The sequence below is a fragment of the Heterodontus francisci genome, chromosome 36 (assembly GCF_036365525.1).
Source record: "Heterodontus francisci isolate sHetFra1 chromosome 36, sHetFra1.hap1, whole genome shotgun sequence".
Classification (NCBI taxonomy): Eukaryota; Metazoa; Chordata; class Chondrichthyes; order Heterodontiformes; family Heterodontidae; genus Heterodontus; species Heterodontus francisci.
Window position 1 is genome coordinate 33,030,592 of NC_090406.1, and position 25,720 is coordinate 33,056,311.

General features: G+C 43.4%; 1 protein-coding gene across 2 annotated transcripts in view; it reads right to left on the bottom strand.

Moving 5' to 3' along the window:
• LOC137351730 (phospholipid-transporting ATPase ABCA1-like) overlaps positions 1–25,720 on the bottom strand; it is a 162,285-nt gene that overhangs the window by 126,664 nt on the left and 9,901 nt on the right. The window contains exons 2-5 of one of the 2 annotated variants that reach the window (XM_068016475.1): positions 12,647–12,745; positions 8,280–8,373; positions 5,838–5,979; positions 3,498–3,625 (exon numbers count right to left, since the gene is read on the bottom strand). In XM_068016475.1, coding sequence (XP_067872576.1) covers positions 3,498–3,625; positions 5,838–5,979; positions 8,280–8,373; positions 12,647–12,712 — 430 coding nt within the window. In that variant the 5' untranslated portion in view covers positions 12,713–12,745. Of the gene's footprint in view, positions 1–3,497; positions 3,626–5,837; positions 5,980–8,279; positions 8,374–12,646; positions 12,751–25,720 lie in introns of both variants that reach the window. The other variant, XM_068016474.1, reaches the window with a different exon arrangement.

Below are 25,720 nucleotides of genomic sequence, written 5' to 3' on the forward strand. Positions count from 1 at the left end.
GAGGATATTGGTCCCAGTCCTGTTGAGGTGCAACCCACCCGGTTTGTACAGATTTCACCTCCCCCACAAGTGGTTCCAATGCCCTCCAGTATTAGGTTCGGCTGTAATGCTCACAATGGTCAGATTGTGTTAAAGTCTAGGCCCAAAAATGAAAAGGAATCACTTCCTCATGGTGCGGGAGGGTGACTATTACCCAAGGATCTATATCCCAACAAGATTCCGTACCCTAGGGACAAGGCACGAATATTCCTCTCTCTGATTTCTGTGCTGTTGGAATTGACTCCTCTAGTATTCGGGTTGCTGTGAACAGCCTATCAAGATATATCAAGAAACGACTGAAGGCACTGGATACTGCAAAGGCTATGGGCCCTGACAATATTCCAGCAATAGTACTGAAGACTTGTGCTCCAGAACTTTCCGCACCCCTAGCCAAGCTGTTCCAGTACAGCTACAACACTGGCATCTACCCTGCAATGTGGAAAATTGTGCAGGTATGTCCTGTACACAAAAAGCAGGATGAGTCCAACCTGGGCAATTACCACCCCATCAGCCTACTCTCAATCATCAGTAACGCGATGGAAGGTGTCATCAACAGTGCCATCAAATGGCACTTGCTTAGCAATAACCTGTTCAGTGACGCTCTGGGTTCCACCAGGGCCACTCAGCTCCTGACCTCATTACAGCCTTGGTTCAAACATGGACAAAAGAGCTGAACTCAAAAGGTGAGATGAGAGTGACTGCCCTTGACATTAAGGCAGCATTGACCAAGTGTGGCATCAAGTTGCCCTCGCAAAACTGGTCAACGGGAATCAGAGGGAAAACTCTCCACTGGTTGGATTCATACCTAGCACAAAAGGAAGATGCTTGTGGTTGCTGGAGGCCAAACATCTCAGCCTCAGGACATCACATCAGGAGTTCCTCAGGGTAGTGCCCCAGGCCCAACCATCTTCAGCTGCTTCATCAATGGCCTTCCCTCCAACATAAAGTCAGAAGTGGGGATATTCACTGATGATTGCACAATGTTCAGCACAATTCGCAACTCCTCAGTCCATACCCGCATACAGCATGACCTAGACAACATTCAGGCTTAGGCTGATAAGTGGCAATTGACATTCATGCCACACAAGTGCCAGCCAATGACCATCTCCAATAAGAGAGAATCTAACCATCTCCCCTTGACATTCAATGGCATTACGATCACTGAATCCCCCACGATCAATATCCTGGGGGTTACCATTGACCAGAAACTTAAGTGGACCAACCATATAAATACAGTGGCTATAACTTGTACATGAAACACAAAACGTTAGCATGCAGTTGCAGCAAGAAATTAGGAAAGCAAATGGAATTTTGGCTTTTATTGCTAGGGGGTTAGAGTTTAAAAATAGGGAAGTCTTGTTACAACCATACAGGGTGTTGGTGAGGCCACACCTGGAGTACTGCATACAGTTTTGGTCCCCGTATTTAAGGAAGGATATACTAGCATTGGAGGCAGTTCAGAAAAGGCTCACTAGGCTGATTCCTGGGATGAAGGGGTTGTCTTATCAAGAACGGCTAAACAGGTTAGGCCTTTATTCATTGGAGTTTAGAAGAATGAGAGGTGATCTTATAGAAACATATAGGATTTTAAGGGGGCTTGACAGGGTAGATGTTGAGAAGATGTTTCCACTGGTGGGGGAATCTCGAACTAGGGGACATAGTTACAGAATAAGGGGGCACACATTTAAAACTAAGATGCGAAGGAATTTCTTCTCTGAGGGTGGTGAATCTCTGGACTTCTCTACCTCAGAGAGTTGTGGAGGCTAGGTCACTAAATGTATTTAAGGAGGAGGTAGATAGATTTTTGAAATCTCGGGGAGTCGAGGGTTATGCGGAGCGGGCCCGAAAGAGGAGCTGAGGCCTGGGACAGATCAGCCATGATCTTATTGAGTGGTGGGGCAGGCTTGAGGGGCTGAATGGCCCACTCCTGCTCCTATTTCTTATGTTCTTATAAGAGCAGGTCAGTGGCTGGGAATTCTGGGAACTCACCTGCTTATGCCTGTCCACCATCTACAAGGCACAAGTCAGCAGTGCGATGGAATACTCTCAACTTGCCTGGATGAATGTAGCTCCAACAACACTCAAGAAGCTCAGCACCATCCACGACAAAGCAGCCCACTTGGTTGGTATCCCATCCACCACCTTAAACATTTACTCCCTCCACCACCGGTGCACACTGGGAGCAGTGTGTACCCCTACAAGAAGCACTGCAGCAACTCGCCAAGGCTCCTTCCACAGCACCTTCCAAATCCATGACCTTTTCCAACTAGAAGGACAAGTGTAGCAGATACATGGCAACACCACCACATTCAAGTTCCCCACCAAGTCACTCACCATCTGGACTTGGAACTATATCGCCGTTCCTTCACTATTGCTGGGTCAAAATCCTGGACCAACCTCCCTAACAGCACTGTTGGTGTACCAACAACACATGGACTGCAGTGATTCAGGAAGGTGGCTCACCACTATCCTCTCTAGGGCAATTAGGGATGAGCAATAAATGCTGGCTTATCCAGCAATGCTCACATCCCATGAATGACTAAAAAAAGTGAGAGAGTACCAGGCCCATTATCCCTACTCTTTCTCCTGCCACTCAGCTAATTTCCTAAGCAGGTGAATAATTTGCCTTCAAGTCCATGGGCTTCAACTTCAGCTAACAGTCTCTTATGGGGAACATTATCAAATGCCTTCTGGAAGTCTATAATAAAACAACATCAACTACATTAATAACCTCTTCAAAAATTGCAATCAGTTTCATCAGGCACGACCTACATTTACAATCCATGTTAGATCTCTCTGATCAGCTGAAAATGTTAAAAGGTGTTCAGTTACACATTATAGACTCTAGCAATTTCCCACTACCGATGTTAGGCTAACTGGTCTATAATTTCCTGGTGTTCCTCTCTCATTTTTCTTAAATAATGGAGTGACATGCGCAATTTTCCAATCTAAAGGAACGGTTTCCGAGTCACGAGAACTTTGCAAGCGTGGAGGAGAGGCCGCAGTGCGAGATTTGTTTCTCCCCCCCACCCCGTTCCCCCCGGAGGATCAGCCTTCCCATGGTGCTTCCCCAGGGCTGAACAAGCTCCCCCTCTCCACCAAGACCAAAGAGGGTGTGAACCCCGAGGCCACCCCAAACACAAAAGAGATCAATTCTTTTCCAGGAGGTCAAAATTTCTGGAACAAAATAAATTAGCCAATACATGAAACTGAAAGAACATCCCCACAGTCAAAGGAGTTCCCCTAAAACAAACAATGGCCCCTTTTGTTTCCTCTATTTTGATGCCTAAACTTGCGCAACTTTATAATTAAGCCACAAGTATGTTACCAGAGAAGAAATGAGGCAATATTGGAACGGCAGATACCATTTGTGGATGAGGAACTTATTGGAACATTTGGGGGATAATTAACAAGTTTTTGCATCAAATAACCGATTCAATATAACAAGGTGCTCATACCAGACAATGGAGGGCTGTTTTCATTGAGCTTTCTCAGTGTACTGATGAGTTGATGGAAGCTGTGTAGAGTGCGGTCCTGGTTGGCCTGATGAAGCACCTTCTGAGCATCAGAAAACAAACGAGAAACACTGCACAAAGACAGGAGAGAAGTTGTATCCATAAACATTCATGTTCTATGTTTAAAAGGTGAAAAAGGTCACAATGGCCACAAATTAGTCTCTTTCCTGTGATATTTAGCCATTTAGTAAGGGAATGGTTCCCTTTTTAAAAATTCTACCCTCCTTTACCATCAGTGCCATTAGGATACAACTTCAGGGGCACTGGACACCTCTCTTATGCCACCCCGGTGAAGACTGACAGGGAATGTCAACCTGCTAGTTGAACATGGACCGCATTACATTAGAGTGATCCTTTTCTCACTTGTCGATACATTTATTTGCCTGATGATCAGGAACAAGAATCCTGGCTGATTTCCACTTCCCAAAATTAGGGGAGGACAGACCAATCATACAGACCCAATGTTCCCCCATTTGAGAACAGCTAACTCAGCACAGAGCAGTAATCAAACTTGGGACATTCCTACTCTGTATGGCTCAGCAACTCACTGAATAAGCTCCCGAGGGGGTTTTATTTTAGTGGCATCTGTTCTGAGGATATTAAAGCCTTGCAGCACTGGATAATTTCAGCTACAGCTTGGATATTTATGCTGTTGTTCTCTGCTATTTGGAATCAGTATTTGCCGGGAGGGGCAGGGGGCGCGTTGTTGGCACAAGATGGAGTGGGGAGGAATGAGGAGTAGGAACAGGAGCAGGAAGATGGTGAAAAGGCAAAGGAGAGTGTTGACACTGATGCAAGTACCCAATATACCAGTTCCTGAAATAAATGCCCACTGCTAAATGCAATGGGACTCTGGGTCTCTATCACATACATTTCTACACGGCTGAATTTCCATTCCAACATAAACTGAAACCTTAGTTATAAGCTACAGACATGTATTATTGACCCAAAATAGGAACTGCAAAGCAAAACTGAATAATGAGACCAGACACAGCCAAAGCTGATCAGAAAATAATGATAGATGACGAAGGCCATTCAGCCCATCTATATTCATCTGGTCAGAAAAATCTTATTCATAGAATCATCGAATGGTTACATCACAGGAGGCCATTCGGCCCATCGTGCTGAATCCAAGTGGTTCTTAAATGATTCCAGGGTTTTCACCTTAATTGTTCTATCTAGAAGCTGATTCCGCACATTCATCACTATGTATGAAGAATTTTTTGGTTTAATAACGAAATATATAAGTTTGAGGCTGTGTCCTCTTGTTCTACACTTTTTGATTTAAGGTAATATGCTGGATTAAACTTTTCCATTTCATTTATAATTTTACTTACCTTTAACAAGATCACCTCTCAAACAGCTGCTTTCCAGGCTGAAACTTTTAAGGGCCAAATTTTTTGAGGTCCAATGGAATTAGGCCCAGAATTTCCCACTGCTGGCCAGTGTGCTGGTTTGCCGGCACAGTTCTGACCCGGAACCATTTTAAGAAAGGTCAGGTCAGGGCCACAATGGCGTGTAGCCAATAAAGGCCAGTTAAGGCTTCTATTAAGGCCCCTTTCCTGTGAATCACAGCCAGCTAAACAAGACGGCCTCCTGGCCTGTGGGGAGGGCCCACTTCATCCCACAAGGACCCCCTTCCCCACATCCGTCCTGGCTGTCGGGCCACAGCTGTAGCTGCTGGCCGTCCAATGGAGGGGTTCCCCTCCACGATCATGGCCAGGCAACTGTGGCCTATTTTAATTTAAATGGTTTTACCTGGTCTTCAGAGGGTGCCTTCAGCTTGAGGCACTCTCTCTCGCGCTCTATGTAGGAATCAGCAACTCCCCCCTCGGCCAGTGGGGCTGTCGATGCGGCATTGCTGCAGGGCCTCCAATTGACCCTCCAAACTGCAGGAGCCTGCCTGCCATCCTTAATTGGATGGCAAGCACCCCCTCTGGCCATTAATTGGCCGATCCTGCAAAAATAGTGTCAGATGACTATTCCCGAAATGGTGTGGGGATGGGATCTGCATTTGATCCTGACCCCAAATGAAAAATTCAGCCCCAGGTGTCTCCAGTCTTTCCCCATATCTCAGACCCTGACAATGGAGATCAACCTCGTCGATCCTTCCTGTACTGCCCCCAGCTCTTGGAATGCCTCTCTTATAACTTGGTGACCAGAAATGGACACAGCATCAAACTCTAATCTGACAAGAGCACTGTACAGTTTGATTAAGATGTCTTCTGAGCTGTTTAGGCTGTGTAGCTCAGCGTGTATTGACTGTATTCAATCACTACTTACATAGATTTGTTGAAGTTCCCCACAATTCCTGGAGTTTCTCCTGGTGTAGCATGCTGGAAGCAAGGATTGTTAATATTACAGATGATTCCCTGTAACCACGGCAGTGTCCCTGCTGATGGTAGTGCTTTGTTTGGAAAATGACCTGTAAAGAGAAACGAGCAAACAGTGAAGCCAAATGAAAGCCGCACTTCAATCCTTTCCCACTCAGCCTCCGGAATCTCCAGTTTTTGTTTTCCAGATATTATTAGCTACTTTGAGTAGAAAACACTAAACACAATTAATATTGAGCTTTGAACATGATGTGATTGGAACATTTCATCTGCTGTACAAGTTGAGATTTGGCAGACATTACTATCAATGTGAAAAATCATTCATCAGCAAACAGTCTATAGGAGTTAGCACAGAGATAAAGCAGCTACATTGTTTGTGTTCACTGAGGTAAAGTATGTTAGAATCTAGAATTGAAACACTAGTCCTTTCATGTACTGAAGGCAAATTTCCATTTCACTACCACACCTGCCAGGAACATGTATGGGAACATGTATTGGAACACTGCTCACCCCAGGCTATGGTTTACTGCCCATTAAAGTAATTGAACAATAAATACTGGGCTGGGAGTCCATGGTTTCTCACTGTGGACTACGAGTGGACACAATTCCATGTGGGCACAGAAAACCACCACCAACTGTCACCATCAAGGACTCCAAGCACAACAATTCCCCTGCTGATGGTAGCACTTTGTTGTTTGGAAAATTACTTGTTAAGAGCAGTAATTCCAAGCTGTTACAGAACAAAGTTCTCAATTCCCTAGTCAGGTGCAGCACAGGTTATATACAGAGTAAAGCTCCAGCTATTCTGGATCAAGCATGCCCAGGTCAGGTCCCGCATGGGTTATATACAGAGTAAAGCTCCCTTTATTCAATCCAAACATTGTGCCCATGCCCGCATTCAAGAATTGTAGAAAAACGTCATTTCCCTCACCAGCTATCCAGTGGTATCTCTGATTAGAAATAACAATCTTGGGGGAATTTGTTATTCTATGTACCTCAATGAAATCTTCAGCTGAACTACAGAAAACTTGTTCAAGCAGCACTCAAACAGCTCTCAAACAGCTGGCAAAGAGCAGCTCAGGGACTGTATGGAGCCAAAACACAGTAGAAACAGTTTCTTTTCAAATTTGGAATGGTGCCAAATGAATTGCAAGAAAAGTGTAGACATTCTATTGGAATAAAAGTCAAACACATAGTCATGAACAGTGAAGGACTCAGAACCCAAAGATCTGGTTCACAAGGCATCTTTTATTTGTGAGTAAATCCATTATGTGTAATCAGCTATGGAGTGATAGTTACCCTAGAGCATTGACTTTCTGCCAGTGACTCCAATGTTGGCAAAACCCTTATGCTCTGGATCAACTTATCTCATGGCACAGGTCCCAATTCATTGGGCAACACTCTTCAGTGTGGCTACATTCTGACAGTCAGGGTTTACTGGCTGCTCACACTAGCTTCACTTCCTCTGAAGCATGGAGTACTGATGTTGTATGCAACATATGCATTGAACAGCAATATATTGCAAATGCACCCACATAAACTACAGATTACACAAGCCTCCACGTGCCTATATACACACTAATATAGGTTACATCCATATATCACACAAGCACTCCCATAACTTGTGGCATCAGCCCACATATATGCATATACACTCTAAAGGTGATGTTGCTAGACATTTTTAATGCCCTGATGGCTCAGAGGGTAAATTTGCCACCAAATAAGGTACTAAGCCATGAGGCCAGGTGGCCCTCAGGTTCAATGTTGGCTTTCTGTTTTGAATTAGAGGTTTTTTAAAAAAAACGTTAGAGCTCCAGTTTCCAATTACCCCAAGGACTCCTGCTGGAGTCTGGTGAGGGCAGGACAGTGTTAGGTTCATCTTCAAAAGCTACGAGGTCAAGGCAGAAAGCAGGGAATTTGAGAAATAAACAAACAACATGTTTGTGGCCTCCTGAAGTTTGATGTAGAGGGGTAGGAGAGGAATTGTAACAGAAATGGCTACAAGTCTCTGCATTTTTGCCTCTCCCTGGAGGGGCAGGAATATGGAAAGGGAGGGAGGGTTTGGACATGGGACTAATCCAGCAAGAAGCACAGGAAACACATGATAGCTTCTTCTCATCTGAATACATAACATTACTCCCCACCGCCACTTCCTCCCCCCACCTAAGGTTAACTATTATGCCGACAATCACTTTGAAGGTTCACACATTAAGAATGGCCACTTATACAAGGCCCCAGAGGGCAACACACACCTGTGGAACCCATACCCCCGTGAGAGGCAGCACCCAGGGAACTGTCCCTCAGTGACAGGCAGAGTTTTCAAGAGAGGAGAGAAATGGTGGAGGGGAACTTGGAAACAGTACATACTCGTATCAAGCACCATATTACTTACATTCATGCTGCTCAAATGGTGGATGGGACTGACGCACTGAGACTAATATAAGGAAGAGAAAGAGAGGCCACAGAAGCTCGATAACCAGCTGAATCTGCAAAACAAACGTCACAGGAATTACGAAGTGTTAATGCAGGTTTTAACATGCATTGCACACAGAACGTTCTATATCACATCACAGTCTGCTTTAATGAGCCTGAGACAACAGCAAAGGTCTGTTCATTCTGTTCGCTAATAAAAAGGATAGAAGGACCAGCAAAATGGACATATGTTGATCTGCCACACCGGTTTTGTTTATCTTTGGGCTAAAATCATCAGACTTGGTAAAATCCAATTCACAAACACCACAGAGATCAGCAACCTCCTGTAGCTTGTAAATGAAAATGACCTCTGATGCACATTTATACCATCAAAGGAGAAGGAAAGTCAGATGGAGACAGTGGGGGAAAGTAACAGTTTTAAGGCAGAAATAACTCACATTTATTTAGCACCTTTCATAACCTCAGCAGGTCCCAAACCACTTTACAGCCAATTAAGTATTTTTGAAGTATAGTCACTGTTGTAATGTAGGAAACACAGCAGCCAAAGTGCCACTAAAGTCCAACAAGCAACAATGAGATAATAACCAGATAATCTGCTTTAGTGATATTGGCAGAGTGATTAATGTTGGTCAGGACACCAGGGAGAACTCTCCTGCTCTTTGAAATAATGCCATGGGATCTTTTACATCTACCTGAGGGGGCAGATAAGGCCTCAGTTTACAGTCTCATCAGAAAGATGTCACCTCTGACAGTGTGACAGTCTGTCAGTACTGCAGTCGAGTGTCAACTAGATTTTGTGCTCAAGTTTCTGCAGTGTGAATTGAACCATAAACCTCTGACTCAGAGGCAAGAGTGCTACCACTGAGCCACAATTGACGCCTCAAAACTACTTCCCCAGCATCTGTGCATACTGATGATGATGATGGTGGTGACCGGTGGCTGCTACTTTAACCACTAACACTTTGTGCTCTTGGATTCACTCTCCACTTTGCCACCTCCCCGCACTGCTTTCAAAGCTCCTCTTTTCACCCTGGTCTTCACAGACCCCCTGTTCCCTGACTTTTTCTGTATATTTTTTAAACTTCCTCCTGCCCCACGCTATAATGAACTGAGGAGCATTAGAGATAAATACAATTATAAAGTATTTTAAATTATTTCCAATAAAGAATTCAGGAGAAACATCTTTATTTGGAGTGGTTAGTGTGTGGAAATCGGAGGAGTAGTTGAGGTGAATAGCATAGATGCATTTAAGGGAAAGCTAAATAAGTGCATGATGGAGAAAGGAATAGAAGGATATGCTGATAGGGTTGGACAAAATGATGTGAGGAGGCACATGCAGAGCATAAAACACCAGCATAGACTAGGTGACCCATTTCAATGCTGTAAAATTCTAGGTAATTCTGTGCAATGTCATTGCAATTTCAAAAATAAACACAGCACATTTCCTATCCCAACAAAGACGCAGCTTGCCTTCAGCGCCGCATAGCGATATCAATGACAGGGAGAATCTGGGAAATGTTTCATTTGTTTTAAATCAAGTCCACAACTTTAAAGTAGTCAGGGAAGCAACTTTTGAGTCACCCAATGACCGGAAATGACAGTACCAGAAAAAAAGATGCAGAGAGTGCAGTTGGAAGCTGCCTGGAGTTTTCCTTAAATTCGATCATGGAGATGCGGGCATCACTGGCAAGCATTTATTGCCCATGCCTCATTGCCCTTGAGAAGATGGTGGTGAGCCGCCTTCTTCAACAACTGCAGTCCTTGTGGTGTACCTACACCACAATACTATAGGTAGGGATTCTGATGCAGCAATGAAGGAACGGCAATAAATTTCCAAGTCAGGATGGTGTGAAACTTCGACTGGAACTTGCAGGTGGTGGTGTTCCCATATGCCTGCTGCCCTTGTTCTTCTAGGTGGCCAAGATTCAGATCGTGGGTTCAGAAGGTGCTGTCGAAGGAATCTTGGCGCATCTTGTAGATGGTACACATTGTAGCCACGGTGTGTCAGTGATGGAGGGAGTAAATGTTTAAGGTGGTGGATGGGATGACACTCAAGACTGCTTTGTCCTGGAAGGTGTTGAGTTTCTTGAATTTTGTTGGAGCTGCACTCATCTGGGCAAGTTGAGAGCATTCCATTACACTCTTGATTTGTACCTTGTAGATAATGAAAAGTGACAGAGACCTACAATACTCCAGGCAGGAAAAGTGGTTGTGTTTTGGAAAAGTAACACATCTTTTCACAGAGAGAGAGATTGGGAAATGACTTAGAATAAAGTATTAAATAGAAATATGGCCAACATTAAACTAAAATGACAATGCAGAAGTTTTGGAATAGGGCCTGCCCGGCAGTACAAAACTGCCCCAATTCTGCACTAATTGGCAATCTCACTTAGAGAGGCCACTGGATTGCTGATATGGGAAAGTAAATTAACAAGTTACGCTGGTACGTATCTGAGGTGGGGGCTAAGGCACATTGTTGAGCAGAATGGGTTTTACTGCACACCTGGCCATGCTCTACTTGATGTCAGAGAGCTTGAGGTAGATACTGGGTGCCAGAAATGTGAATAGTTCCATTCCCCAACACTAAGATGTGTCTCCTTGATCAGCACACAATAAAAAAGTTAAAAAGCTCAAAAAAATAATTTTACTGAATTATAAACCAATGAGAATTATAATTAAAAAGTCTTTAGCTTTACACAATTAAATTACTGTTTGACAGTTGTTACGAAAGTGCTTCCATTTTTTAATATTTTATTTTTTTGAGGACTTGTGTTAAAACTGAAAAGATTCTGTAGATTGTTTTTGAAAACCAAGTTCACTGAAAGGACACTTGAGATGTTATTTGAAAACAACCTGTGCTGGAAATCATGTGTTTTGAGTTCAATAAACAACAGAAACCTTGGTGACCTGGGGAAGATGTTTACAGAGAAGCCACATGTCAAGGTTTATGGAGATCAGGAGGTTGACTTTCTGTTTGTGGTTTCACTTCTGAAATATTGTTTTGGTTCAATTGGGGTGTGAACTGTTTTGAAGACAATTGGTGTTTTGGCTGCCAAGGAAAAAGCATCTCTTTCTCTACCTCTTTGAAGAAACCCTGCAAAGATCCAGTGTGGAAGAGCTAAAATCCCTGGTGCTGCATCTCTCCTGAGAAGCTGGAAAAACCTGCCAGATTAATCTCAACGCCACCTGAAAAGAACTGCTTTAGAAAAGATCCCAGTGACCCGTCTCTGTATACCCAGACACCAGACCATAAGGGACAACTGACTTCCTTCCATATATTCTTTTTTTCTACAAGAATTAGCAAGTATTTGGCTAAAGTTTTTTTTTGTCTTTTTTTATAACAGACTTCTGCAGAGAGAATTTCTGTATTTGTGTGTGCGTGTGCGCGAGAGAGTGTGAAATTTATAAAGGAAACTTTCATATTTCAATCTGTGTTAATGCTTTGATTCGTTATTAGATAAGTCTGGTTTGATCATAAACAGCAAAATTATTAGTTTATTAAAGAAACCTGGTTGGTGTATTTTATTCTGGGATAAAGAGTAGTGTATATGATGATGAATCGGTAACTGGATAAACATTTTTAAAATATATGTTGTGACCTGCGGAGAAGTGGGACAAGAAAAAGACAGTGCACTCCTCCCACCTCGGTCATAACACAGTCTATTCTCATTTGTTTACGAGTACAGGGTGCAATTATGTACATCACAAACACATCAGTCGTTGGATATGTTATTGCAACAAATGTCACACTGCTTCTATGCCTCCACAAATCATATGCCAAGCATTTCTGCATCGATGCCCCAAAGGGAAATACACTGCCAAGGTGACACTGAGCTGGGAAGCTCCCAAATTCATTGCCCTCTGTAACTAGTTGGCAGATATCAGTCATGGTCACAAGTGGTCTTACTGCCCCAGCTAGCGAAGAAATAAATCAGCCAGCCAAAGTTCAAATAAATGATCTTTATTCAGGTGACAGGGAATTACTCGATTGTGGAAAACAGATGAGTACAGGATTGCACTTGGCTATGATCCCAACTTGACTGAGTAGCCTGTCAACACTGTCTATGCTTCACATGACAAATGGCTAATTCGGTGAAATACCAGAGAACTGACAAGATCTATGGAACTGCCCATCAGCAAGGAATGAGTGACCACGGGAGCAATGAATTAAGGAAGAAAAAACATTTTGCAAAACACTCTCATTCAGACAGTGCCCCTTTAAGAGCTACTCTGCAGTGACCTCCAGCACTACAAACAAGGAGCATTGAAGATAGCAGAACAGTCCAAATACAAGGACCACACTGGCTTAATAAATCTGTAACTCACAGTTTGTCTTTTCCGATAGGTGAAATTCTTCCAGAGGAGAAGCCTGAGCTGTATCCAGAAGTTCATGTTGGTTATTGTGCATTAGGTAGCAAAGGTAACCTGTGCTGGAACAGAGACAAAGAGTGTAAAACTAATCGAGTTCATTTAATTCAACACCGGACCGAAATATGGTCTTCCTGAAAATTAACCACATTTATTTCTTACCAAACCCAATTTTCTCCCCTCCTCCCAGAGGGTACGGATTCTTGCTGGGGGACAGATCGCTGCTTTCTAACCCTTGCTGGGGAAGAATTCTGCAGATGCTGATTAATTTCGAGATTATGGTTCCTTGGCGACTGATTCTTAATGAGATAAGGTTCCACTGCTGCCCCCAGTACCTTATCAAAATGGTCATTCATCAATCTTTCAAACCCGTGACCTCTACCAACTAGAAGGACAAGGGCAGCAAATGCATGGGAACACCACCACCTGCAAGTTCCCCTCCAAGTCACACACCATCCTGACTTGGAACTATATCGCCGTTCCTTCATTGTCGCTGGGTCAAAATCCTGGAACTCCCTTCCTAACAGCACTATGGGTGTACCTACCCCACATGGACTGCAGTGGTTCAAGAAGGCAGCTCACCAACACCTTCTCAAGGGCAGTTAGGGGTGGGCAATAAATGCTGGCCTGGCCAGCGATGCCCACATCCCATGAATGAATTTTTTAAAAATCTAAATCTAGAGTGTTGGCAAGCTATTCAACTATGGACAGCATTGCAATGGAGCCTAACCCTGTCCTTACTTGATGTCAACATAGCAGCATTATCCAGAGGGGTCTCCAGATAGTGATCAGGATCAGGAACCTCTGCTAGTTTTTCTCCTCCCTAACCTGGGGGTGTTGAGGCCACAACATAGATGCCCCCCACTATCCTAAAACCACCAATACTCACTATTCTGGGAATAGCCTGCCATGCTTACCATCTTGGATCACATGAAAGATATCACTTGGAAGAGATACCAAATGGCAGCTTGAAGCAGGGAACAAAATGCCAATGAGAGTCAGGAGCTGGGGAACTGGAGCCCAACACAAATCAGGATCCTCAAGGCAAGAGGAGAAAAATTTGGTGAAAAAAAAAAGTGTAAGAAATAAAAGTGAGGATGTTGACTAAGTTTGAATACTGATGTAAAATAGGAATTGAAAAGCTGCCATAGACAGGCAGCCATTGGTAGCAGGAGATTGAGGCCTAGGTAGGTCAGGAAAAGACAGAGAATGAGTTGGAGAACTCTCAGCTGGTTCCAAGGTCACACTTTGACAGTACTATAAATAAAGCAGCATTTGGACTCAAAAGGGAGCAAAGCTGGAGTTGTTCCAATTTCAAGCTTAAAGTTAGCACAAAAAAAAGGTTGCAGTTCCTTAAAACATTAGAAACAGTTAATAGGAGGATAATGACCCACACTGGAGCGCTGGGCGGGCCAGATAGAAAACCTCAGTATTTCCCAGATTCCCCTCTGGGAAAACGAGTTTGTAAACTCATCCCGGTTACTGATGGAAGGTAGGTGGAGGGTGGGGGCGCAGCGGGGAAACAAAAACCACAACAATACTTTCAGATGTGTCAGAGTGGCAGAGGGTCACGGTTGCGAAGGGCAGGTTTATTACAGGGGTATTTCTTTACGCAGGAGGATGATTGAGGGTTCGGTGGCATCAGTCAGTCTCGTTTAGTTTTGTGGAGGTTGTCTCACAATACTCTAGGTTTACTTGTATGATAGTGTAAAAATAGTATACCCTTGTGACCAGAGCCTGATATTCATGGCTTTCACACACGGACTTTGTTCAACCTCACTGACGGCAGACTGAACAAACAAGATTTCATACAAATTAAGCTACTTTATTTCACAGCCGAATAAACATACAGAGCAGTAGTTGTGATCAGATTCACTTAGTTTAAGTGGTCCGTGTTTTTGTGTAATATAATGAACATTCTATGCAAAACTACAATCAGCAGGTTGTCCTGCGTGACAAACTAATTTCCTAACTCCTCTATTCTGTGTTGCATTCTTCTCACAGCCTTTTCCATCTGACTGAAAAGAAATGTGGTGAGGTAAACAAAAATATTGTGTCTCAGTTTTAATTCTTACTGCTCACTGCCAGAAAAGGAATCAAAGACTTTCCACTACAATTGCCAAGACAGGCTAAAGAATTGATTATTTACAGTCCGGGAAACAACAAAGGAACACAAGAAATAGAAGCAGGAGTAGGCCTTGCCTCAAATCTACTCCACCATTCAAGATCATGGCTGATCATCTACTTTAATTTCACATTTCCAACCTATTCCCATATTCCTCGATTCCCTTAGTGTTCAAAGCAAGTTTATTAGCATCTTCAACACCTATTGCACCAACATTTTTTTTTTAATTGTCTGTATACATTTTACACTTGACAACTCAACATTACAAGTGACTATTTTCTTGCCTAATCTTCTCAGTGGGAAAAATGGTTAAAACTCCCAAGATGCAAGTTACTAATGGGATTGGCAGTCAGGTCCATGGCACCTGATGTTTAAGAAACAGCTAAATAGCGTAATGGGAATACATTCAGAATGTATTCTGGAAGGGTCAAGGATCAAACAAAGGGAAATTCAGGGTTGATGTCAAATATGTTCAATATAACACTTGGAATGAACTTCTGGGTGGCAGCAGAAACCCTGCAATCATTTAAGAAACAAACAATTTGGTTGTTGGGGGGGTGGGGGGGGGGGGGGGGGTGGATAATCGGGGGAACTGTAAAATGAGCCACACTCATCTGAACCATCTGGCTCGGAACGATATGCTCTTGTACCATCAAATCAGCTTCTGGTTGGCCATTCATGGTGGAGTCATTGAGCTGGACCAATCTGACCCATGATCGAGGGAGGCAATACTGGCACATTGAACTGCTTCACTCCCACGAGAAAGAACAAGAAATGAAAAGCTACCAAAAACCTACAAAAGGGAGGACAGAAGTCAGGGACCTTGTTTAACCTTAATCTAATTTCCGGTTTCCCCATGCTCTTCCTTCTGTCCTCTCATGCCCATCTCCCATGGTTCTTTGCTCTAGCTGGTACATAGCTTGTTTTGACAGCTTGGCATCTCCTGTTTTGTACATACCAGCTGATCTCCTGTGCATTTCTGGGGTCCAGAGGAGGGTTCTAATGTTTTGTTGTTAATGTGGAGCTGTGTTTAGATTGGTCTATCTCCTTGACAGCACTGCTCGGGTACTCCCTGTTCAGAGACAATTTAAAAAGGCTCATCCTCAGGCCAAGCAGTAGGTAGTTATTGCTTGCAAATAATTGGCTTGTGCCAGAGCAGGCGATTGGGAGTAGCCTGGGTCAAAAGAGGTCCAGACTTTCCTTCTGGGCCTGCAGGAACACTCCTCCTCCTCCTGGCTCCACTAAATAAAGTTTCTGCCATATCTTAGAGGGCCTCCACTTCTTCCCAGACAGGTTTTACTGAGTGGAGTGCATCCGGCAGGCACTGATTCGGTAGGCTGTTAAAATACCATCGGGGTCCTAACAACATCATAGGACCAATATCTCCATCTATTAGTAAGGCGTCTGTCTGTGTCAGACAGCCAAACAGCTCAGTCAGCAGCCGTGAATCCAGTGGGAACAGGGTGGCAAGTCTTTGTACATCCATTTTTAACTTCACGCCCAGCCCATTCTCTCCCACCACTCAGTCAGCTCTGCTGCTCCCCGATCTTACTGTAGGCAAGTGTAGTGGGCAGCGTGGTGCTGAATATAAGGTCCCAGGTTCCATTCCCGTTCTGTGCTGAGTTAGCTAATCTTAGCCAGGGTGACAGCCAGGGGCGCTACAACTGTGTGTTGGAGTTTGGTGCAGAGCGTGGTTTAAAATTAGCCAGCATTTCCACTCCCAGACACTACACAATGGCCCATACTGGACAATGCACAGATGTGGGCACCAGGCAATGTACAAGTTTGAGGTCCACTAAGATGCTTCATGTTCACATAGCCTGTAGGAACCAAGCATATGTTGGTACTTGTGTGAGCTAATGGAGAGGGTCTGAGAGCCATGGATGTTACTCATAACCCTAAACACATGGAAATTAAAGGCAACCTTTGTTCAGATCTTTATATAAACATTAGGAACATAACATGTTGACACGTCAGATAGTATATACAGACTTTTTTTAAATTCATATGCAGTAGACATGAGTCACATAATAACATACATTTTAAATCTTTATCAAGACACTACCAAACACTTCCCAAATATGTCTGAAGGGTTTAAAAAAAGGAGCTAGTAATAGTTACTAGGAAAAGCATGAATTAGCCCCACCCCTCAAGAGTTTTTATTTTGAGAAATCCAGGCAAAAGTCCAAGGCTGATAGGGAAGCTCACCACCAAGGCTGAAAAGATTAGACAGAAGACAAGATAAACTAAGTAGTAGTAGCTAGGTCAGGGGTAGCCAAGCTTTTAGTCTTTGTAAGATACTTACTTGCATATCATAGCGCCCAAGGCCTCAAAGTTACAGCCTCTTTACATATGATGTAGCTCATATGAAATCTCGGGCTTTCCGATTTAAGACTTACCCGCCAATGAGGCGGCAACACCAAGAACAGCCCTTTCCAAACTTCCAGGCCCACAAAGCTCGAACAGGACAAATCAGCAAGTAATAAGTAAGTGCAAGTACAATCGAGTACCCTGGTCTTTGAGGACCAGATTGTCCAGACTCACAGACCATTGGTCGATGCAAAGCTTGATTTTTAGAAGCTTATGATTGCAGAAGAAAGGGAAGAATGAAGGAGATAAGGAGTCACAAGCTTTGAAGTCCTGGAAATAAGTGAGAGCAGCAGATGATGCAATGAGTCTCGATTTCAACTTCGCAAGGACGCAGGGAGGCGGAAAAGTGTATAAGACAGGGTATCTGGAAGTTCGGAGGAACATTAAAGGAGAGTTTGTGAGCGCTCGCCACAGTAGCATAGACAAAACAGCAAGATAAGAAAAGTTACGAGAGATTGCAAAAGTAATTAGTTCATAACATTTCTTCCAAAGCTACCACTCCTGTCTCATTTTTGAACCCTTGAGATCGTTAGGCAAGTCCTGTACCGAATGTCAACTGTTCCTATTCAATATACAGAAAGGTAATGAGATTACTGCCACTTACACACAGCAACTAGCCAAGTGCAGCAATAAGCTGACTGTAGCCACAGTGACACATTTGTCCGAAACAAATCATTTTTAGGAGGGAATGGGAAAAATATGCACCAAAAATAAGTTTAATTGTATAGTCTCAGTTACATGGTGTAATCTAACACCATTCATAACTTGTCTGAATTCTTTTCCTCATGAAATAGCTTTAATCACTGGTCACAATCGGCTTTACTTAGCGCTGCAGAAAAATAAAAATGGGAGTCCATTCTTCTTAAAAGAGCTCTTTGTTTTCTAAAGAGCGGAAACTCACATTTTGTACAGCGGCCTCCAACCATTTCTTTCTCTCTGGCACGGACATGTGGGAACTGCCAAAATATTGTTCAATATTTGCAGCACATTTTACACGAAATAAGAGAAAATTTATTACACCCACCTTCTTCTGCCCTGAAAATTATTTTTTATTGAGGGAAGCATCATAGCCAAGGCTGATCTTTTCCTCACTCACCGTGACTGAATAGTGACCGAGAGCAGGAACCTAGTCTGATTTTTTATCTTCTCCTTTACTCAAATGTTGATGCCGACTATACCAACCACCACCCTCGACCCTTCACCCCAAAAACACCTCAGCTAAAGGACCTTTGTTCAGCACAGGCCAGGCCAGGGATTGAACTTGGAGCTTTCCTTACGTGGTTCAGTGGGAAGCCACAGGACATCTAGGAGCTCAACTTTTTCATTTTAGGGTTTATTTATTGTTGCAAGAAAGAAAATATGGTTAGGTTGTACATCTGGGCACAGTGGATAATTGCAGTAACACACAAAGATTAGACAATGACGACAACATGTCTTTAACATAGTAAAACATCCCAGGTGCCTCATAGGAGCCTTACCAAATAAAATTTGAGGTCAAGCCACACAAAGAGATACTAGGGCAGATGACTAGAATCTTGGGGTCAAAGAGGTCGATTTTAAGTAGAATCTTAAAAACAGGAAAGAGAGGTGGAGAGGTTGAAGGGGGGAATTCCAGTGCTTAGGGCCTAGGTAGATGAAAGCAAAGTCCCATCGGTGGAGTGATTAAAATCAAGGATGCTTAAGAGACCAGAAATGGTGAAGCGTAGATATCTCAGAGGATTATAGTACTGGAGGAGGTTACAGAGAGAGGGAGGGGAGAGGCCATGGAGGGATTTGCAAACAAGGATAAGAACTTTAAAAATTGTGATGTTGCTTAACTAGGAGCCAATCTGCTCAGCAAGCACAAGGCTGATCCTTGAATGGGACTCGGTGCAAGTTAGGACACAGGCAGCAGTGTTTTTGGATGACCTCAAGTTTATGAAGGGTAGAATGTGGGGAGCCAGCCAGGTGTGTGTTGGAATAGTCAAATCTATAGATAAAGGCATAGATGAAAATTTCAGTAAGTGAGCAGAGGCAGGGGTAGAATTGAGTGATGTTAAGGAGGTGGAAATAGGCAGTGTCAGTGATGGTGCTGATATGTGGTTGGAAGTTCATCTCTGGGGCAAATATGACACCAAAGTTGCAAACAGTCTGCTTGAGCCTCAGACAGTTACCAGGGAGAGGGATGGAGTCAGTGGCTGGGGAATGGGGTTTGTGTTGGGGTCTGAAAACAATCACCTCAGTCTTCTCAATGTCTAGTTGCAGAAAATTTCTGCTCATCCGATCATGGCTGTCAGACAAGCAGTCCGACAATTTAGAAGCAGTGGAGGGGTCAGAAAGGTGCTGGTGAGGTAGAGCTGGGTGTAGTCAACATTCATCTGGAAACTGATGCTGCGTTTTCAGATGATTTTACTGAGGGCCAGCATGTGATTGAGAAATAGGAGGGGATCTTCGGTGTCACTAGGTGTTAACTCTAAACAGGACTCAGTTCATGAATAATTTAAATTGACCCAGCATCCACGGCCATTTTGGGTAGAAAGTTGCAGTTTTCCACTACATTTTAATGTAAATAAATGCTTCTAAACTCAAGGGGATACAAACCAAGTTTATGCAACCTGTCCTCATAATTTTGCCTTTTAAGTTCCAGTGTTATTATGGTGAACCTGTGTTGTGCCACCTCCAATTGGAGAAGGTCCACTAGCACCTTCTCAGGGCAACTTGGGGTGAGCAATAAATGAGCATTTTCAACCACTACCTACATCCCAAGAAAAAAGAAATAATTGGAAAATACTGTGTTTCGATCTGGTCACCGTGTTGCCAAAAGGACAACTGAGATGCAGAGAAGAGCAACAAGGCTGATTCAAGTGTAACACGAATGAGCAAAGACTGTAGAAGGTGACTGTGTAGAAAGGTGGTGGTTTTGAAGGGGCCTCCCAGAGGGATATGAAGAATTAAATAAAGTATAGCCAGCATACTACTGCAACATAAACAAGGAACAAGGACCAAAAAGGTAACCTATGTGTAGGGGTGGAAGGTGTTGGTATTGTTCTTAATGAATACTTTGAAACTGTCTTCACAAAAGAAGGGGACGATGCAGATATTATAGTTAAGGAAGAGGGGTGTGAAGTATTGGATGTGATAAACATAGGGAGAGAGGAAATCTTAATGGGATTAACATCCTTGAAAGTTGACAAAATCACAAGGGCTGGATGAAATGTACCCCAGGCTGTAAAAAGAAGTGAGAGAGGAAATAGCCGAAGGTCTGACCATCATTTTCCAGTCCTCACTGGATACAGGTGTGGTGCCGGAGGATTGGAGAACTGCTAACGTCGTACCTCTGTTTAAAAAGGGAGTGAGGGATAGACCGAATAATTACAGGCCAGTCAGTCTAACCTCAGTAGTGGGCAAATTATTGGAATCTATTCTGAGAGACAGGATAAACTGTCAGTTAGAAAGGCACAGGTTAATCAAGGATAGTCAGCATGGATTGGTTTAGGGAAGATCTTGTTTGACCAACTTGATCGAATTTTTTGAAGAAGTAACAAGGAAGATAGATGAAGGTAGTGCAGTTGATGTGGTCTACATGGATTTTAACAAGGCTTTTGACAAGGTCCCACATGGCAGACTGGTTAAAAAAATAAAATCCCATGGGATCCAGGGAAATGCAGCAAGGTGGATACAAAATTGGCTCAGTGGCAGAAAACAAAGGGTAATTGTTGACGGGTGTTTTTGCGACTGGAGGGCTGTTTCCAATGGCGCCAATATGGAGTCCCTCGCTTTATGTGGTATATATTAACGATTTGGACATAAATGTAGGGGGCATGATCAAGAAGTTTGCAGATGACACAAAGATTGGCCGTGTGGTAGATAGCAAGGAGGATAGCTGTAGGCTGCAGGAAGATATTGATGGTCTGGTCAGATGGGCAGAAAAGTGGTAAATGGAATTCAACCTGGAGAAGTGTGAGGTGAGGCATTTGGGAAGGTTAAACCAGGCAAAGGAATACACAATTAATGGGAAAATACTGAGAAGTGTAGAGCAAGTGAGTATCCACATTTCCCTGAAGGTAGCAAGACAGGTCGATAAGGTGGTTAAGTAGGCATATGGAATCCTTTCCTTTATTAGCTGAGGTATAGAATGTAAGAGCAGGGAGGTTATGCTGGAACTGTATAACTCATTGGTTAGGCCACAGCTTGACTACTGTGTGCAGTTCTGGTCACCTCATTACAGAAAATATATAATTGCACTGGAGGGTACAGAGGAGATTTACAAGGATGTTGCCAGGACTGGAAAAATGCAGCTAGGAAGAAAGATTGGATAGGCTGGGGTTGTTCTCCTTGGAACAGAGAAGGCTGAGGGGAGATCTGATTGAAATGTACTAAATTGTGAGGGGCCTGGATAGAGTGGAGGTGAAGGGCCTATTTACCTTAGCAGAGAGGTCAGTGACGAGGGAACATAGATTTAAAGTGATTGGTAGAAAAATTAGAGGGGAGTTGAGGAAAAATGTTTTTCACCCAGAGGGTGGTGGGGGTCTGGAACTCACTGCCTGAAAGGGTAGTTGAGGCAGAAGAACCCTCAACTCATTCAGAACGAGTCTTGATTCGCACCTTAAGTGCTGTATCTGCAGGGCTATGGACCAAATGCTGGAAGGTGGGATTAGAATGGGTGGATCGTGTCTTCAGCCGGCACAGACACGATGGGCCAAGTGGCCTCTTTCTGTTCCTTAAGCTTTCTATGATTCCACGAAACTAAGAACAGAGGACAAATTTAAATGAATTTACATTTATTTTTCACTAATGGACAAAAATAAATTGCCTTTCACTTTCTGCACCTGTTGTTCCTGTGTAACGCACTGGGCCATTTTCTTACTTTAAAGGCGCTATATAAATGCATGTTGTTGCTCCGAATCATATTCCACTTTCTAATTCCTTTTCTCTGTAAAGCTCTCAAACACTTTTTGTCATTGTCTCTGTATCTGTGTGACTCTTTCTGACCTTTCCCCTCCCTTTATTCCTTGACCCACTTTGTCTCTTTCCTTTTGATCGCAGCTCTTATGGAGACTAGACCTGGAGCCAGACTCTTGGCTCAGTTCCCATGACTTCTGCAGAAACAATTTTGTTTCTCTCTGGGTACAAAGGATGGAATTGGAGGTGCAGAGACTGGAGGGAGCAAAGGTCAAAGGTACAGACCAAATTCATAATCCCAGGAGTTGGTCACAAAACTCAGATTGGACAGGGCAGGGATGCCAAACTAAGGTTGGGGTTGTCTGGAAGAAAGACAAGTAGCGGATCAGAGGGAAGGAAAGGGGAGGTTCAGCTCCAACAGACCTGAGAGGCGGAGTTGGTCAAACCCAGTTGTGTAGGAGGAAATAAATACTTATTAAAAAAGGAACATTAAAATAATTACAAAAATGTTAAGAATAGAAACATAAAATAAAAAGTGTGGTTTGTGTGTTGGATAGGATCTGATTAATCAATATAATCACACAAGAGCTGCTTCTTGCATCAGTTAGCATGGACCTATATTGGGATTTGATCCATGGAGCAATTAGTATTGTAATATTGTAGTGATCCTTAAGCAAACACAAAACTTTTCACAATGTAGAACGCTTTCAAACAAAGAGTGATTAGTGTTTGGAATGTTAATGTCTGCACGAGAAAGGCAAAAGCACAGGGGAAATACAAAAAAAATTGGGTACAAAGATGGGACTGAGAGGGTTGAGCTTCAGTGATCTAACTGACCTCATGTGTGGCCAACATTGGTGGCACAGCCCCTATCCTGGCTGAAATCAGCTAAAGCAGCACAGACTGGGGACTGAAACTGGGTCCTTTTTGGCCTGTATGGGCTGGGTGCTTTACTCAGCAATGTCTTCACCACCTTAGCTACAAAGGGAGTTGAAGACATTTAACATTCACTAAACACAAATTCTTTACATTTATTGCATTTTCCACAATCCACAAAATAACATTGCATCCATCATGCTGCTGACCAGTCCCTAATGATCTCCCCCGCACCACCCCCCACCCCCCCGCCGCAACCAGCTCAATTTTCTGCCCTCTTCTCCTGATGGAGCTGATTTTGACCTAGGTACCACTCTATAGACTGCAATCGCCTTCTGGTATCTCACATTCAAGTGGCAATTCTTGATAATTGGGACTTTACGATGAGTACTGACTGGCTTATTAGGCTGTGGAGGGCACTGTAAGTGAGCTCAAAGACATGTGACTTTAATTATGCCCTAAAATCTCTCTTTCTCCCACTCTAAATTCCCAGACTGCTTAAAGTAGCATTAAATCTTTAAGTACCTGAAGCAACACAATCAGCAATAATGTGAAAAACCTCTTACAATTTGGCATGTTCAAGCAAGCTGTTGGAAAATTTCATTTTTAAATATGGGGGAGGAGTGTGGTTATGAGATTTCTCTCAGGAGAAGGAAGGTGGAAAGAGGGCCATAATAAATCAGAATATTTCCCAGCTTCCAGTGGGCTTGAGCTCTGGTGCCTGCTGGAGAGCTGCCAATGTCCCGGGAGCCAGCTGGCAACCTCTCAGTGACAGGAGTCGGACAAACTAAGGCTGCGGATAAAAATATGGTAAAAAAGGGAAAGTGTTCCCCAAAAACACCCTTACAAAAATAGTTCAAGGATTTCAAATAAGACTCAAGAATGAGATACATTTGGACAGAATGTAAAGCATCTGGGACATTTAGCAACAACAGTTCCAATGGAGCTGACCCAATGAGCACAAACATTAGCCAATGAGCACTTCTGGTACAGCTTATCAACTCTAATACACACCAACATGTGCATATAGTCATCGAAAATACAGCACAGGATAAGGTCATTCGGCCCTTTATGCCTGTGTCAGTCCTTGATCTTCAACTGGAACTATCTACTCTGATCCCACTTCCTACTCTAATTCTCTTATATTCAAACTTTTCAGAGTTTACCAATTCCTGTTAAATGATGTTATAGTGTCAACACCAAACATATATTCTTCATTTCCAAGAATAGTGGGAAAAAAGGGGATGCTAATGGGTTTGCAAATGCCAACACCCTTGCCCAATCACTTAAGACACCTCACACTATCAAATACCCTCCTTGCTCTGTGCTGAATTTGCTGATCCCAGCTGGGATGTCTGTAGGGTCACTACAATTGGCCTCAGTGTCCCTGTGTTGTGGGTGGGGGGGCGGTGGGAATAGAAGAGTCATTTAGAATTGCTAGTCCTGATCATTGTCCATTGACTTCCACTGGAAAATGAGCGAGTGAATGGGAGTGTGTCAGCTGTGATGCCTCCACAGTAGAGCAGGCTGCTGATAGTCACAATCTAGGCTGAATGGTCACTTGGGTGGGAAACCAAAACAGCAGCCTGAACCACTGGAACCACACCCCAGCAAGAGAAGGGAAAATAAGACAAAATAAAATATTACAGTTGCTTCCATCCTCAGTAACAATTTAAGGTAGTACATAACTAGAGCACACATACTTAAGGGGCAGTACTCACTTGCTCGGCTAAAAATACACAAAATTAAAGGACTGCCATGTAGGTGTAAGTACAGATCTGAGGTAAGTTTCAGCAAATAAGCTCTCCTCCCTCCCTCAGCCTGTTATTCTGTTAATTACTCTAGTTACAGGCTCCTCCACATCAGAAGACTGGACATGCTGGATAACAGCAAAAATTTCCAAACATTGCAAATCTTTTCAGACAATTTTTTTTTTTTTAAAAAGAAAAAGATCCATGAATCATATTCTAGTCAGACTTTAGATAAGCAATGCTCATAACAAGGTCCCAACAGGATTTGCAGCCTGGTCTTTCCCCTCACTCTCAGTTCACCAGATCTGCTGCATCTGGCGTGTGTGGCTCAAACTGCTGTCCTTTATCCCATCATTCCCCAGCAAGGGAAACAAGTGGAGTGCTGTTCAGAATGCCAACCACAGAGCAAGTGAAGGGGCCCTATTAGTCTTTCAGTCCCATAATCTTTTTTCACCCTTCCCCATCAGGAATTGCCCAGGGTGACTTCTGAAACCACAAGCTCTGCATGCGGGATGATGCAAATGACTCCCATCACTACAGTGGAATGAGTTGCAGCATTCCCAAGAGTGACCCTTGAACAACATACAAGCTGGGGATTGTAACCTTTGACAAAAGGTTAGTAACACAGAAGGTCCAGGACAACTTGTGTTGTTTCATGAATCGACTCCCTTTGCCACTTCAAAGCCTCTGCTGCTCTGAAGAGGACTGGACAACACAGGACTCTGTCTAAAACAGCAAACTCAATGGCACCTCAGGATAGAGTGCAACTCTCTGCACTTATCCTACAGTATAGTGTCCTTTCAAATAAATACTGTATGACATTTGCCAATTCTAGCAGTAAGAAAAGTTCAAACATACATTGCAAAACAAACCTGACCTAACAACTCAATGTCTCCATGACCTTTCTCTTTTGCTGCTACAACGTCCCAGGTGACTTCATTCCTACTCTCTACATTGTATCCCCACCACAAAGCCCACCTCCTGCCCCAACTTCCACTTTAACCACTCTCCGTCTTTCAATTTCTCCAT